At 44.5% G+C, this 12,246-nt stretch overlaps 1 protein-coding gene across 6 annotated transcripts in view; it reads left to right on the forward strand.

Annotated features, from left to right (window-relative positions):
• The window catches only part of ARHGEF4 (Rho guanine nucleotide exchange factor 4), a 210,985-nt gene that overhangs the window by 43,793 nt on the left and 154,946 nt on the right, over positions 1-12,246 (forward strand). The window contains exon 1 of one of the 6 annotated variants that reach the window (XM_002749220.6): positions 11,764-11,854. The exons of the other annotated variants lie outside the window; for them this stretch is intronic. Coding sequence (XP_002749266.5) covers positions 11,804-11,854 — 51 coding nt within the window. The 5' untranslated portion in view covers positions 11,764-11,803. Of the gene's footprint in view, positions 1-11,763; positions 11,855-12,246 lie in introns of those variants that run through there. 6 annotated transcript variants of the gene reach the window in all.

Raw genomic sequence — 12,246 nt, forward strand, 5'->3', positions numbered from 1 at the left:
CATCTGGCAGGGGCCTTCTTGCTACATCATCCTAGAGCAGAAGGGCAAGACTGAGCAAGACAGAGAGCAAGAGGGAGCCAAATTTGTACTTTTATAAGGGACCTACTCCCAAGATAACAGCATTAATCCTTTCAAGAGGAAAGAGCCCTCATGGCCCAATCACATCTAAAAGGTCTCACCTCTTAATACTGCTACAATGGCAACTAAGTTGCCCACACATGCTTTTGGGGGTGCACGTTCAAACCATAGCACTCTTTCTCTTTTTTCTTCTTTTATTTTGTAATTTAATATACTAATTACTGCAAGAGATATGTACAGTTTAACGGAGTTATAAAGCAAATACCCACATAATCACACCGTGAATCAAGAGACGGTTTACTCCTAGCACTCCAGGAGTTCCTAGAAACCCTTCCCAATCTGTTGTGATCGCATGTTTCATTTTATCAAGGTTCTTCTGTCTGCACCTCTTGGTGTGCTCAGATGTCTTTTAAATCTGTGACTATTGGAAGTTGCATTCATTGGTTTTCTTGTATTTAATCAACTTTGCCTCCTTGGTGTTTACCCAATTTGGCCCACTGTTTATTTTATTCTTACTATGTTGCTGGATTTGGTTTGATGATACTTTGTTTAAGATTTCTGTATCAGATGAAATTAGTCTGCAATTTTTCTTTCTCATTGCTGTTTTTGCCAAGTTTAAAGATCAAGGAGGTATTAATCTTATAAAATGAATTGACAAGAGTTGCCTTCCAAAAAAAATTTCTGAAAGATTTTTATGATTTGATTATTTACCCCTTGAATGTCTGACAAAAATTGCTAATGAAGTTTCCTTTGTGAAAAAAATTTTAGTACTGATTCAATTCCCTTTTTTTTTTTTTTTTTTTTTTGTGAGACAGTGTCTTACTCTGTCACCCAGGCTGGAGTGCAGCAGCAAGATCTCAGCTCACTGCAACCTCCACCTTCTGGTCTCAAGAAATTCTCCTGCCTCAGCCTCCTGAGTAGCTGGGATCACAGATGCATACCAGAACACCCAGCTAATTTTTTTGTAATTTTTAGTAGAGACGAGGTTTCACCATCTTGGCCAGGCTGGTCTTGAACTCCTGACCTCGTGATCTACCCTCCTCAGCCTCCCAAAGTGCTGGGATTACAGGCATGAGCCACCGTGCCCAGCGATTCAATTCCTTTAATGGTTGTTGAAGTAGACACAATTTCTATTTCTTCTTGAGTCACTTTTGGTACCATTTTTGTTTTGTTTTGTTTTTGGTAGGTGGGTATACAGTGTGTCCAGCATCATTTGTTGAAAAGACTGTCCTTTCCCCAGTGATGACTGTGGCATCAACAAAGAGGTCTATTTGTAGGCTCATGTGGATTAATTTCTGGTCTCTATTTGGTTCCACTAATCTAGTTAGTATCCTTATAGCAGTATCACACTATCTTGATTACTGTAGCTTTATAGTCTTCAAAGTCTTGAAATCAGGCAGTGTAGTTTCCCAATTTTGTTCTTCTTTTTAATGATTGTTTTAGCTAGTTTAAGATATTTGCATTTCCACATAAATTTTAGAATCACATTTAAATTTCTACGAAAAGCCTGCTGGAGTTGAGCATGGTGGCATGTGTCTGTAGTCCCAACTACTCAGGAGGCTGAGACAGGAGGATGCCGTGAGCCCAAGAGGTTGAGGCTGCAGTGAGCCATGATCATGCCCCTGCACTCCAGCCTGGATGACAGAACAAGACCCTGTCTCAAAAAAAAAAAAAAGCCTGCTGGAATTTTGATTTGTATTGCACCAAATCTGCAGATCAGATACGAGCATTGACACTTGACAATATTAAGTTTAGTTTTGTTCATTTATGTGAGAATTTGTCCATTTCATCTAACTGTTCACATTAATTGACTTATTTTTATCATAAACCCTTTTATTAGTGTCTTTTAATGTCTACAACATTCATCCTGCTTTTTCTCATTCCTCTGTTAGCTACATATGCCTTTGCTTTTTCCTTGATCAATCTTTTGAAATTTGTAAATATATCAGTTAAGGAGTTCTTGGTTTCTGAAAACAACAAAAAGCCAAAAGTATAGTATTATAGCGGTTTATTTCTCTGAATGAGCCTTTCTTTTTTGTTTTTCTTTTTTTTTTTTTTTTTTTTTTGAGATGTAGTTTCGCTCTTATTACCCAGGCTGGAGTGCAATGGTGCAATCTTGGCTCACCGCAACCTCCGCCTCCTGGGTTCAAGCAATTCTCCTGCCTCAGCCTCCCGAGTAGCTGGGACTACAGATGCGCACCACCATGCCCAGCTAATTTTTTTATTTTTAGTAGAGACAGGGTTTCATTATGTTGACCAGGATGGTCTCCATCTCTTGACCTTGTGATCCACATGCCTCGGCCTCCCAAAGTGCTGGGATTATAGGCCTGAACCACCGTGCCCAGCCCTGAATGAGCGTTTCTAATCAGCAGTAGTTTTCCTCCAAGTGACAGTCCAGGAAGCCAGGCCATTTCCGGGGTTGGCCTGGCCGTCCTCACCCTGTGGTCTCCAGGATGGCATCCTTTGCCTCCACCATGCTGGGAAGGAGGACAGAGGACCACACCAGCAGGGTTTCGTGGGCTGGGGCCAGATGTCACTCTTAGTCACATTCCATGGACTAGACCTGAGTCCAGGGACATGGTCTGTCAGGGAGAGCTGGACAGGTGTCAAGCTGTGTGCCTGGAAATGGGAGGAAGCAGGTGTGTGCAGCTTCCCAGTGTCTTCCAGCATGATTTTCATTCATCTTTTAAAAACCTGTTGGCTTTGTTGATCCTCTGTTACATACTGAATTTCTTTTGTATTAATGTTGCTGTTAGCTTTGCCGTATTCCTTCATCTGGTTTGGCTTTATTTTTCTATTCATCTTATAACTTAAAAAAAAAAATCCTTAGCTTATTAATGCTGAGGCTTTCTATTCTAGTATTTCAGGCTGTAAATTATTCCCTTAAGTAATGTTTCATCTTCATCCCACTAGTTTTCAGTTGTGGTATTTGTTTTTTTTTTTTTTAGAGATGGGGTTTCACCATGATGGTCAGGCTGGTCTCGAACTCCTGACCTCAGGTGATCCACCCGCCTCAGCCTTCCAAAGTGCAGGATTACAGGTGTGAGCCACCATGCCCAGCCTAGCTTTTTTGTTTCTTAAATGTACTTACTATGGAATGATATTTTCATTGCACATATGCCATTCTGGTTTGGCGGCTACTTCCTTTTGAATGAAATCTCAAGCATATTGAGATTTAATTCCACTGTTTTCCGGCTTCTATTGGTGCTATTATCAGTCTAACTCTTTGTAAGTTAGACTGATAATAGCATGTTTTCTTCCTCTGGCTGAATTTAAAATACCTTCACCCCCTTCTTTGGAGTTTTTATAGTTTCACTGGTTTGGGTAGGGGTAGATTTCCCACTTTTCCTTGTTCAGCATGAGGTTTGTTGGACTTCTTAAAGGTACGAATGTCTTTTTACAAAAGTGTCAGCCATTAATTTTTCAGATACTGTGTCTTTGTCATCTTCTCTCCTTCTCCTTTGAGAAGTCCAGTTTAAGCTGATATTAAACCATGTCACTTTGCCCTTTCTGTCTCTTTTCTTCCATAATTTCCATCATTTTGGCTAGGTGCAGTAGCTCACACTTGTAATCCCAGCACTTTGGGAGGCTGAGGCAGGTGGGTCACTTGAGATCAGGAATTTGAGACCAGCCTGGCCAACATGGTGACAGCTTGTCTTTACTGAAAATACAAAAATTAACTGGAGGTGGTGGTGAACACCTGTAGTCCAAGTTCCTTCGGAGGCTGAGGCAGGAGAATCACTTGAACCCAGGAGGCAGAGGTTGCAGTGAGCGGAGATCACACCACTGCACCCCAGCCTGGGCAACAAGAGTGAAACTCCGTCTAAAGAAAAAACAACAAAAAAAATTCCATCGTTTTACCTCTCTGTGCTATATTTTGCAAATTTCTTTTAACCTATCTTATAATTCACTAAATTTCTCTTTAACTGTGTCTGATTTGCCATTAAAGCCATCTGTTGAGTTTCTAAGCCTTTTATTGGAGTTTAAATTTTTAGGAATTTTAATTTTTAGGTGTTCTTTCTAGTTTCCTGTTCCCTGTAGATACATAAGCTTGTCTTCTGTGTTTTAGACATAGTAAACATATTTGTTTTAGTTTCAGGCACTTTGCATTTATTATCTCCTTTAATCCTCAGGGCTATGCAGTATCATTATGTCTCTGAAAGAGATGAGAACATAGAGATGCTTGTCTCTGGGTCTGTTACTTCTTTTCTACCATCTTCCTGCAGCTTGAATTAGATGCTCTGAGAAACAGACCTCTGAGGCAGAGAGAGGCTTTCATCCCTGCTTGGAATCCATAGTGAGATTAGCTCTGCCTCACAGAGGCCTCTCCACAGCACACACATGTAGAAAAGAGGCAGACTCATTGATTATGGCATAGGAAGCTTTTATGGAACTAAGATTTAAGACCCTGACTCACTGTGAGCTCCTCGAGGGCTCTGTGTCTAATACATCCCTGTGACTGTCATGACTAGGACAAGATTCAGCAGATATTTAGTGACTGAATGATTCAGTGTTCTGGGTACACAGCTGGGGTGCAAATATACATGTATATTAATAATTAATAAATAGCTAAAATAGCAATAAAATTCAACTCATTTGAGCTGTATCTGCCTGTTGAATGTTTGTCAATATCCATCTATGAACACTTAGATCACTGGTTGGCAAACTTCTGTGAAGGGCCAGATAATAAGTACCTTAGGCTCTGCTGACTGTGCGGCTATTCATGGCCACTCTACTTTGCCATTGCAGCCTGTTTTAGTCAGCTCAGCTGCCATAACAACTAAATACCACAGACTGGGTGGTGCAAGCAACAGAAGTGTATTTGCTCACAGTTCTGGAAGCTGGAAGTCCAAGATCTGCCAGCCCGGTTGGTTTCTAGTGAGGGCTCTCTTCCTGCTTGCAGACGGCTGCCTTCTGATTGTCTCCTCACATGACATTACTTCTGTGCATGCATGACCCTGGCATCTCTTCCTATCAGGACACCAGTTCTATCAGATGAGGGCCCCATGCTTATTATCTCATACAACTTTCATTACCTCCTTAAAGGCTGTGTCTCCAAATGCAGTCCCATTGGGTGTTGGGGCTTTGACATAGGAGTTAGAAGAGGGGTACAATTCAGTCCATCACAGAACCCAAAGCAGCCATTGACAATATACAAATGAATGGGCATGGCTGTGTTCCAGGAAAACTTTGCTTACAGAAACAGGTAGAAGCTGGATTTGGCTCCTGGACTGTAGTTTGCCAACTGCTTATGATTTTTTTTAATTTTTTCATTTTTAAAAAATTTTATAGAGACAGGTTCTTGCTGTGTTCCCTGGGCTGGTCTCAAACTCTTGGGCTCAAGTGATCCTCCTACGTCAGCTGGGATTCCAGGTATGACCTGCTGCACCAGTCTCATGTTAATATCTAAAGAGGATTGATGTAAATGTGACAATACTTATTTGAGTAATATTTCTTCAGAGCACACAGCCTTGACCTAGTGGTCTTGAGGCTCCTGCTGCTCTCACAACACAGAGCACTTCTGTGACCAGCTGTGGAGAGCTTCCCCCCAACAAGCAATTCTCTAGCAGACACCAACCGGGTGTCCTGCAGTTTGACTCAATTCTGACATGATCTACCTGTAGTTAGCATCACATCTTACAAGTTAAAGGTCCCAGTCCCACAAGACTGCCCCTACTTCAGACCCAGTCACAAGCCCCAGATTGTGACCTGTGCTTCTTACCAACTGGCTATAAATCAGGGTCTCATAATCTCCGTTCTTAGGTTCAACAGTTTTCTGGGATGGCTGTGACTCAGGCCTCAGCAAGCCTGTGCCCCAAGTGTAAAACAAAGGTCACTGACCACAACCCTTTCTAGTCCAGTTGTTTCAGAGCCCTTGCCCAAGGGCACACAGCTTACCTACCAGCAGGCTGAGGACCACACCAGGGTGGAGCCCATTCCAGAGCCAGGTTAGCCCTCCCGGCCCCCTGCAAGACACACGCAGACCCCTGCTCACCCCTTCATGTCCGTCCCTGGGCTCCTTCTCCTGGACTCCCAGCTTCCTCTCCGTTGGGGTCACTACTTACGGGGATGTGTCTTGAAGACTTTGACTTAGCAACAGATTCATAAAGCACACTGATGCACAGATATTATGCTTTACCAGTTTGACTGCGTGTGTCTGGGCAGCTTACAGCACCTTGGAGAGTGCTGTAAACAGTTGCAACTGCCAGCCCTTACTAGCCAGTGAGACTCAGATTCATTCAGTAAAGTTTAATGGACAAAGGCTTGAATCAGCTTGGCATGGTGGCTCACGCCTGTAATCCCAGCACTTTGGGAGGCTGAGGCAAGTGGATCACGAGGTCAAGAGATCGAGACCATCCTGGTCAACATAGTGAAGCCCTGTCTCTACTAAAAATAAAAAAATTAGCTGGGTATGGTGGCATGCGCCTGTAGTCCCAGCTACTCAGGAGGCTGAGGCAGGAGAATTGCTTGAACCCAGGAGGTGGAGGTTGCGGTGAGCCAAGATCATGCAATTGCACTCCAGCCTAGGTAACAAAAGTGAAACTATGTCTCAAAATAAATAAATAAATAAATAAATAAATAAATTTTTTTAAAAAAAGGCTTGAGTCCACACTACTAGAGGTTAAGGATTAAAGGACAGGTTCTGATGCTTAAAGCAAACACTATTAGTGGGTAATATCCTTGGTCAACCTCCCCCCAAGAGAGCCATCTGGAATGTTAAAGGTCAATGAGTAAATAAGTTAGTTAGGTAAACTACTTACATCCTTTTGTCTTTGTGTCTTAATCTCTTTGGGTCCTGCAAAGAGATTCTGGCTACCTGCAGCCAAGAACTATAGAAAAAACTTTTAGGCCTTCTAAAAGGGATTGAGACTATATTCTATAACTTTCTCTACTATTTTTTCACTAATATTTTTGCCACTATCTTAAGTGAATTCTTAACACTTCTGTCTTGGTGGCTATGCAGATTCTGCTGCCTTTCAGGGTCCAGCTCAGGGTACCCCTCCAGCAGCCACCCTCCTGCTCCCTCAGTCCATATGGGCTTCCTTGTCCCTGCCTTCTGAATGTCCATTTCCACACTCCCACCAGAGGAGACTCTCCCTTAGAATAGCATTTGTTTACTTTACTGTTTACAGGATAGTGGCTTCCCAGGCAGATGCTTGCAGGTGAAGGACTGACCCCTGAGTGTGGTGTGCAAGGCCACTGCACCTGGTTCCTGCCTGCCTGTCAAGCTGTAATCTCAGCTCTCTTGGTCATTCCTAGGACACCTTCCACCTGTGGTTTCATGGCAGGTTTCTCTTGCAAGAACATCCTTAGCACCACGTATTCTGTCCACTGTCCCTTCTCTTTCTGCTCATTTTCCTAAGTTTAGTTACCCACCTTCCTACCTCCAGAGAGCCTTTCCTGCCTGACCTGGCTCACCTGGAATGGGAGCTCCCATGAAACTGTATTATCTCTGCCTCCTTGTCCAAGCCCCTTCCTGTGCTGTCCTCTCTGGGGCTAAGCATGGCCTTTTATCTCCACTTCCCCATTTCCTAGCACAGCACCTGGCACACAGTAGGTGTGTGCCATAGACAATGTTTGAATAAATCATTGAATTATGGAGAATGAGTAAATGCCACCTGATTGTAAACTGCGTTGGCCTGTTTTTCAGTCCTTTATCCTGTGCTTGCCATGACTCTTTCCTGCTTTGTTGGGGCACAGTACTGGGAGCTGAGCATGGCTGCAGGTGCAGAGATGCTGAGGTGAGCTGAGCTGAGCTGCTCCGTATGCTTCCACCACGTGGCCGGGCAAGGTGGGAGGCAGGCAAGAATCTCCTCCCTGCTTTGCTCCAGGACAGTCCATAGAGCAAGAATGGTGTTGAATAAGGAGGAGAGCCAGAGCCTCTGTTTTGACCCATCAGATGTGGTCCCAGTCCCCTGCCCTGTGAATCAGCCCAGCCAGAAGGAGCCTAAGGAGGCACCTGTCACTGCAGATGCCCAGGGGCTCTTTCCAGATTTAGCAGGCAAGAAAAGCCACAAGGATATCTAAGAAGGCAGGCTGGTCTCATGCCTGGGAAGAGACAAGACCTGGGGAGACGTAGGTGGATAGTAAATCTGGAGTTGAGATGGTCCTATTATGGTTCTAAGAAGCCTGCAGGCTGGCCTGCCTTTCCTCAGGGTCTGAAGGAGATGGGCCAGCCACTGCCCCGGCGGGGTTGAGGCAGGCACTGGCAGACTATCTGTGGGTGCAGCTATCAGTTGTTACAGTTTCAGAATTTTCAACCTGAGTCTGTGGGTTTCACATGGTAGACACAGCACCAGTTTGCCGTGGACATAATTGCTTTCTGTAGGAGCTGTTTATTGACCTGAACTAAGTTTTCACTTAGCTAAACAGAAGCACAGGAGTAACCGTGATGATGTCCCAAATGCACTTGCCCGTGTTCATGGGCCTCACCCCTGCCTGACCACAGCCACTGCCTGCTGTTCACAAATATGTGGCCAGGAGGGGCATGTTACTACAGACACAGGCCCTGGAGAACCTTTGATTTGCAGTTTCATCAAGGAGACAAGGACAGTTGAATGAATTCTGAGTCCCTGGGTTGTAAACTAAATCCAGTAGTCTCTTTGTGTCCTTTCTCAGTAAGCAAGCACAGAGACACCTGGACAGGAATCTTCCAAATGGGAGTAGTGCAGGCGAAGGTGCGGCTCTGCCATGGGGGGCAGGACTGGGCCAGGCAGGGGTGGAAAGAAGTGAGGCAGAGTGACTGTTATTTCCTCTCCTTCTGCATTTTTATGTTTGCATAACAAAACATCCATTGCCTTTCTACTTTTTTAAAAGAGTAGTATTTTGCGTGTGTGTGGAGTGGAAGAACTAGTGAGGCTCCTTAACAATACCGTGAGTCAGAACTTTTCTGCGCCTTCTTCCTCTGTCTCTGTTCTGTGGCTCCTGTCATGACCTCTTCTCCTGCGGCAGTAGGTTGGGCAATCCCCATCCTCTAGGCACTCATGCGCAGTTGCGTAACTATCCCCACAATCACCAAAAGCACTTTTCTATTACTTGAAAAAGCCCTCGCTCTGTCCCTACCTGGTCAGTCCCTTCTCACTGCTTTGCCACTCGCCGCTCTAGGTTTCCCTTGGTTCTGGAGCCCCTTGGAAATAAAATCACACAGCCTGTAGCCTTTGATGTCTGGCTGCTTTCACGTAGCACTGTCCCTTGAGACCTCGCTATGCTGTCGTGAGTGCGAGCAGCCCACTCCTTTTCCATGGCTGAGGAGTGGCCTGTGACTCCTTGCCATGTGTTTACCATTCACCAGCCATGGGCATTTGGCTGTGGCCAGTTTGTCTATTATGACCTCCTCCGTTATGGGCATCTGCTTACAAATCTTTATGTGAACATAGGTTTCATTTTTTTAGGTAAACATCTAGGAGCAGAATTGCTGGGTCACCCCAGCTGAAGGCAGGGCTCCAGTCACTCCCTGTCCTGCCTCACGTCGTATCCTTAGCTTTTTGGGTTTTGGCAATTTTTACTGTGATTCTAAATATCACTTCATGTGCTTATTTGCCATCTGTAGATATTCTGTGTTGGTTCGAAATTTTGCCTATGCTTTTATTGGGTTGTTCATCTTCTTATTACTGAGTGTAAGAGTTTGTTACATAGTCTAGATACGATTCCCTGGCAGACACATATTTTTTCAAATCCTTTCTCTCAAACTGTGGCTTGCTTTTTCCTTAACAATGTTTTTTAAAGAGCAAGAGCCTTTAATTTCTATGAAGTTCTGTTTTCACTTTTTTCTTTCATAGTTTGAGTGTTTGGAATCTTACTTGTTTAATCCAAGGTCATGGAGATTTTCTTCTATTATTTATTTATATGAGTGTTATGGTTTAGTCCTTTTAGGTGTATGATCTATTTTGAGCTAATTTTACGTGTGAGGTGTGGGTTTTGGGGGTTTGGTGGGGTTTATTTTTATTTTTTATTTTTTGGCATTTTGTAGTTTTTGCATATGGTTATAGTTCCAGTACTATTTTTTGAAAAAGACTAGTATTCTTTTTCCATTAAATTGCCAGGTCTTGTTTTTTTTTTATGTTTTAAATCTTTTTTTTAAATTTATTTTACTTTTGGTGCATACTGTATCTGGCATTTCTCCCCATGTTATCCCTCCCACCCCGCATTGTCTCTTGATTTTTATATAGTCTTTTTGATTGGATTTTAATCTAAGGCAATGTGCAATATGTGGAACCTCTTACATCAATGCTAATACATGAACTTTGTTCTTTCTGTTGTACTCAATACTTGTAATGCCATATTCTTGTAAGTACTTGTGTGGTCTCGGAGGCATCCATGCTGGTGAATGGAAGGGTTCTGTGTAGGGTAGTCAGGGAGAGCATCCTGTTTGCTGTGGTCCAAGCAAAAACCATTCTCCTGGCAGCAATGGCTCAGGGCTGCCACGCTGCATAACTGTTCTGAGCCCACAGCATAAGGACCACCTGCAGAGATGGGAAGGACGTTGCCGTTCACTGCAGTAGTCCACTATGTTCCGGGGCACCTAACCCAACCCTCCCCACAGCAATATGAGATCAGAATGACTATCCCGTTTTGCAGATGAAACATGAGGCCCAGAGAGGATGGCTATTTGTACAACAGTGAATAAGCTGCAGAGTGTGGCACTGAGCCCATTTTCCTTCTATTATATTTCCTCTACCAGTAATTTTCACATTTCTTGCTATATTAATAATATTTCAGGACCACTGTCACTTACATTTGGCAAACAAAGAGGACCAGGGCTGGCCTAGAAGAACCAGGAAGGAGCAGGCCTCTGAGACCTGGGCTGCAGACACCCTGAAGTGCAGGGTCCCTGTCTCCGAGGGGGCCCTGCTGCTCATGTTGGGGGCTCTCTTGGTTCACTGGCAGCTGAGTCTGCATGGGAATAGTGAGCATCATCATCTGGGGGTGATGTTTAAATGAGGTAAAATGCCAGGCGTTTGGTAGCTACGGCGTTATTGTTAGTTTGCCCGGCTGGATCACCAGGCTGGGGAAGGAGGGGGAACCCGTTCCTGCGAGGTTCAGTGAAAGAGGAATCTTGGGCCCCAGGCACCTGCAGTGAACTCGAAAACGCCAGCTCCTGGTCCCCTAATACTACCGGAATGGAACATTCCCTCTGCAGCACACTCCCTGTCTGTCACTGGACGTGGCTTTGCTTTTTCAACCAACGCACACTCGCTAAAATGTATATGCCCTTGCCCACAGGAAATGAAAAACAAGCAGTGTGTGGGGAAGTGAACAGCCAGGGCCCGGGTGGGCTGGAGCGGTTGGCTGCAGCTCGGGAAGTGTTAGCACTTCCTCGGGAGCTCACGGGGTGGGCCTGTTGATTCTGGGGTCTTGAGAGAATCCATGCATCTGTGGCAAGCCCCAGGCTTCCGCGGAGTTGAGAGGATTTGTAGGTGCTTGCGACGTGCAATCTAGCCCCCCACAGGTGAGCAGTGCCCTATCAACATCAAGGACTGGCTTCCAGGGGCTCATGTGGTGCCTGGCGGGACACTAGGGCTCATTTGGAGCAGCGTGAGGGGCACGAGCCCTGAGGCAGAGGGCGTGGGTTTGAGCACTGACCACTTCAGTTTGTGAGTTTGAAACTAAAAGAGGAAAGATCCGATATTTGTTGAATGGCCACTATTTGCCGGCATTTTACTCCTGCTGTTTGCTTGAACTCACAGAGGTACCTGTAACACCGTGTGCTCTCTTCCGTCTCAAGATGAGGAAGCTAAGGTTCAGGCAGGTCAAGTCGCTGACCCGCAGATACACGGTAGGTGGCAAAAAGACTCTTCCAGAAAAGTCTTTTTGTTTTTCTAAAATACCATTTGCTGATTCAGCCCTGGGGGTGAGGGTAATACACAAAGCAATTGGGAAGATCAAGAGAGGAAATGAACGTAAAGGCAAATACCGGGCAGCAAAAACTACGTTAGCTGTGTTTGCGTTTTAGGTTTAAGCAGCAAAACGAACCTTCATATTAACACATGGTGAGTGTGCCAGAAGAAATATACAAGTACAGGCAGAATACCGGGTTATGCGTGTGTGTGCTGAGGTTAATATTTAAATTTGTAAATAGGGAAAATGTATTTTCTTTTTTTGTTGTTTTTTTTGGGGGGGAACCAAATTTCTTTATTTGAAGGAATGCTACAAAGAACTTGAAGAACT

Source organism: Callithrix jacchus, chromosome 6 (genome assembly GCF_049354715.1).
Source record: "Callithrix jacchus isolate 240 chromosome 6, calJac240_pri, whole genome shotgun sequence".
Taxonomy (NCBI): Eukaryota; Metazoa; Chordata; class Mammalia; order Primates; family Cebidae; genus Callithrix; species Callithrix jacchus.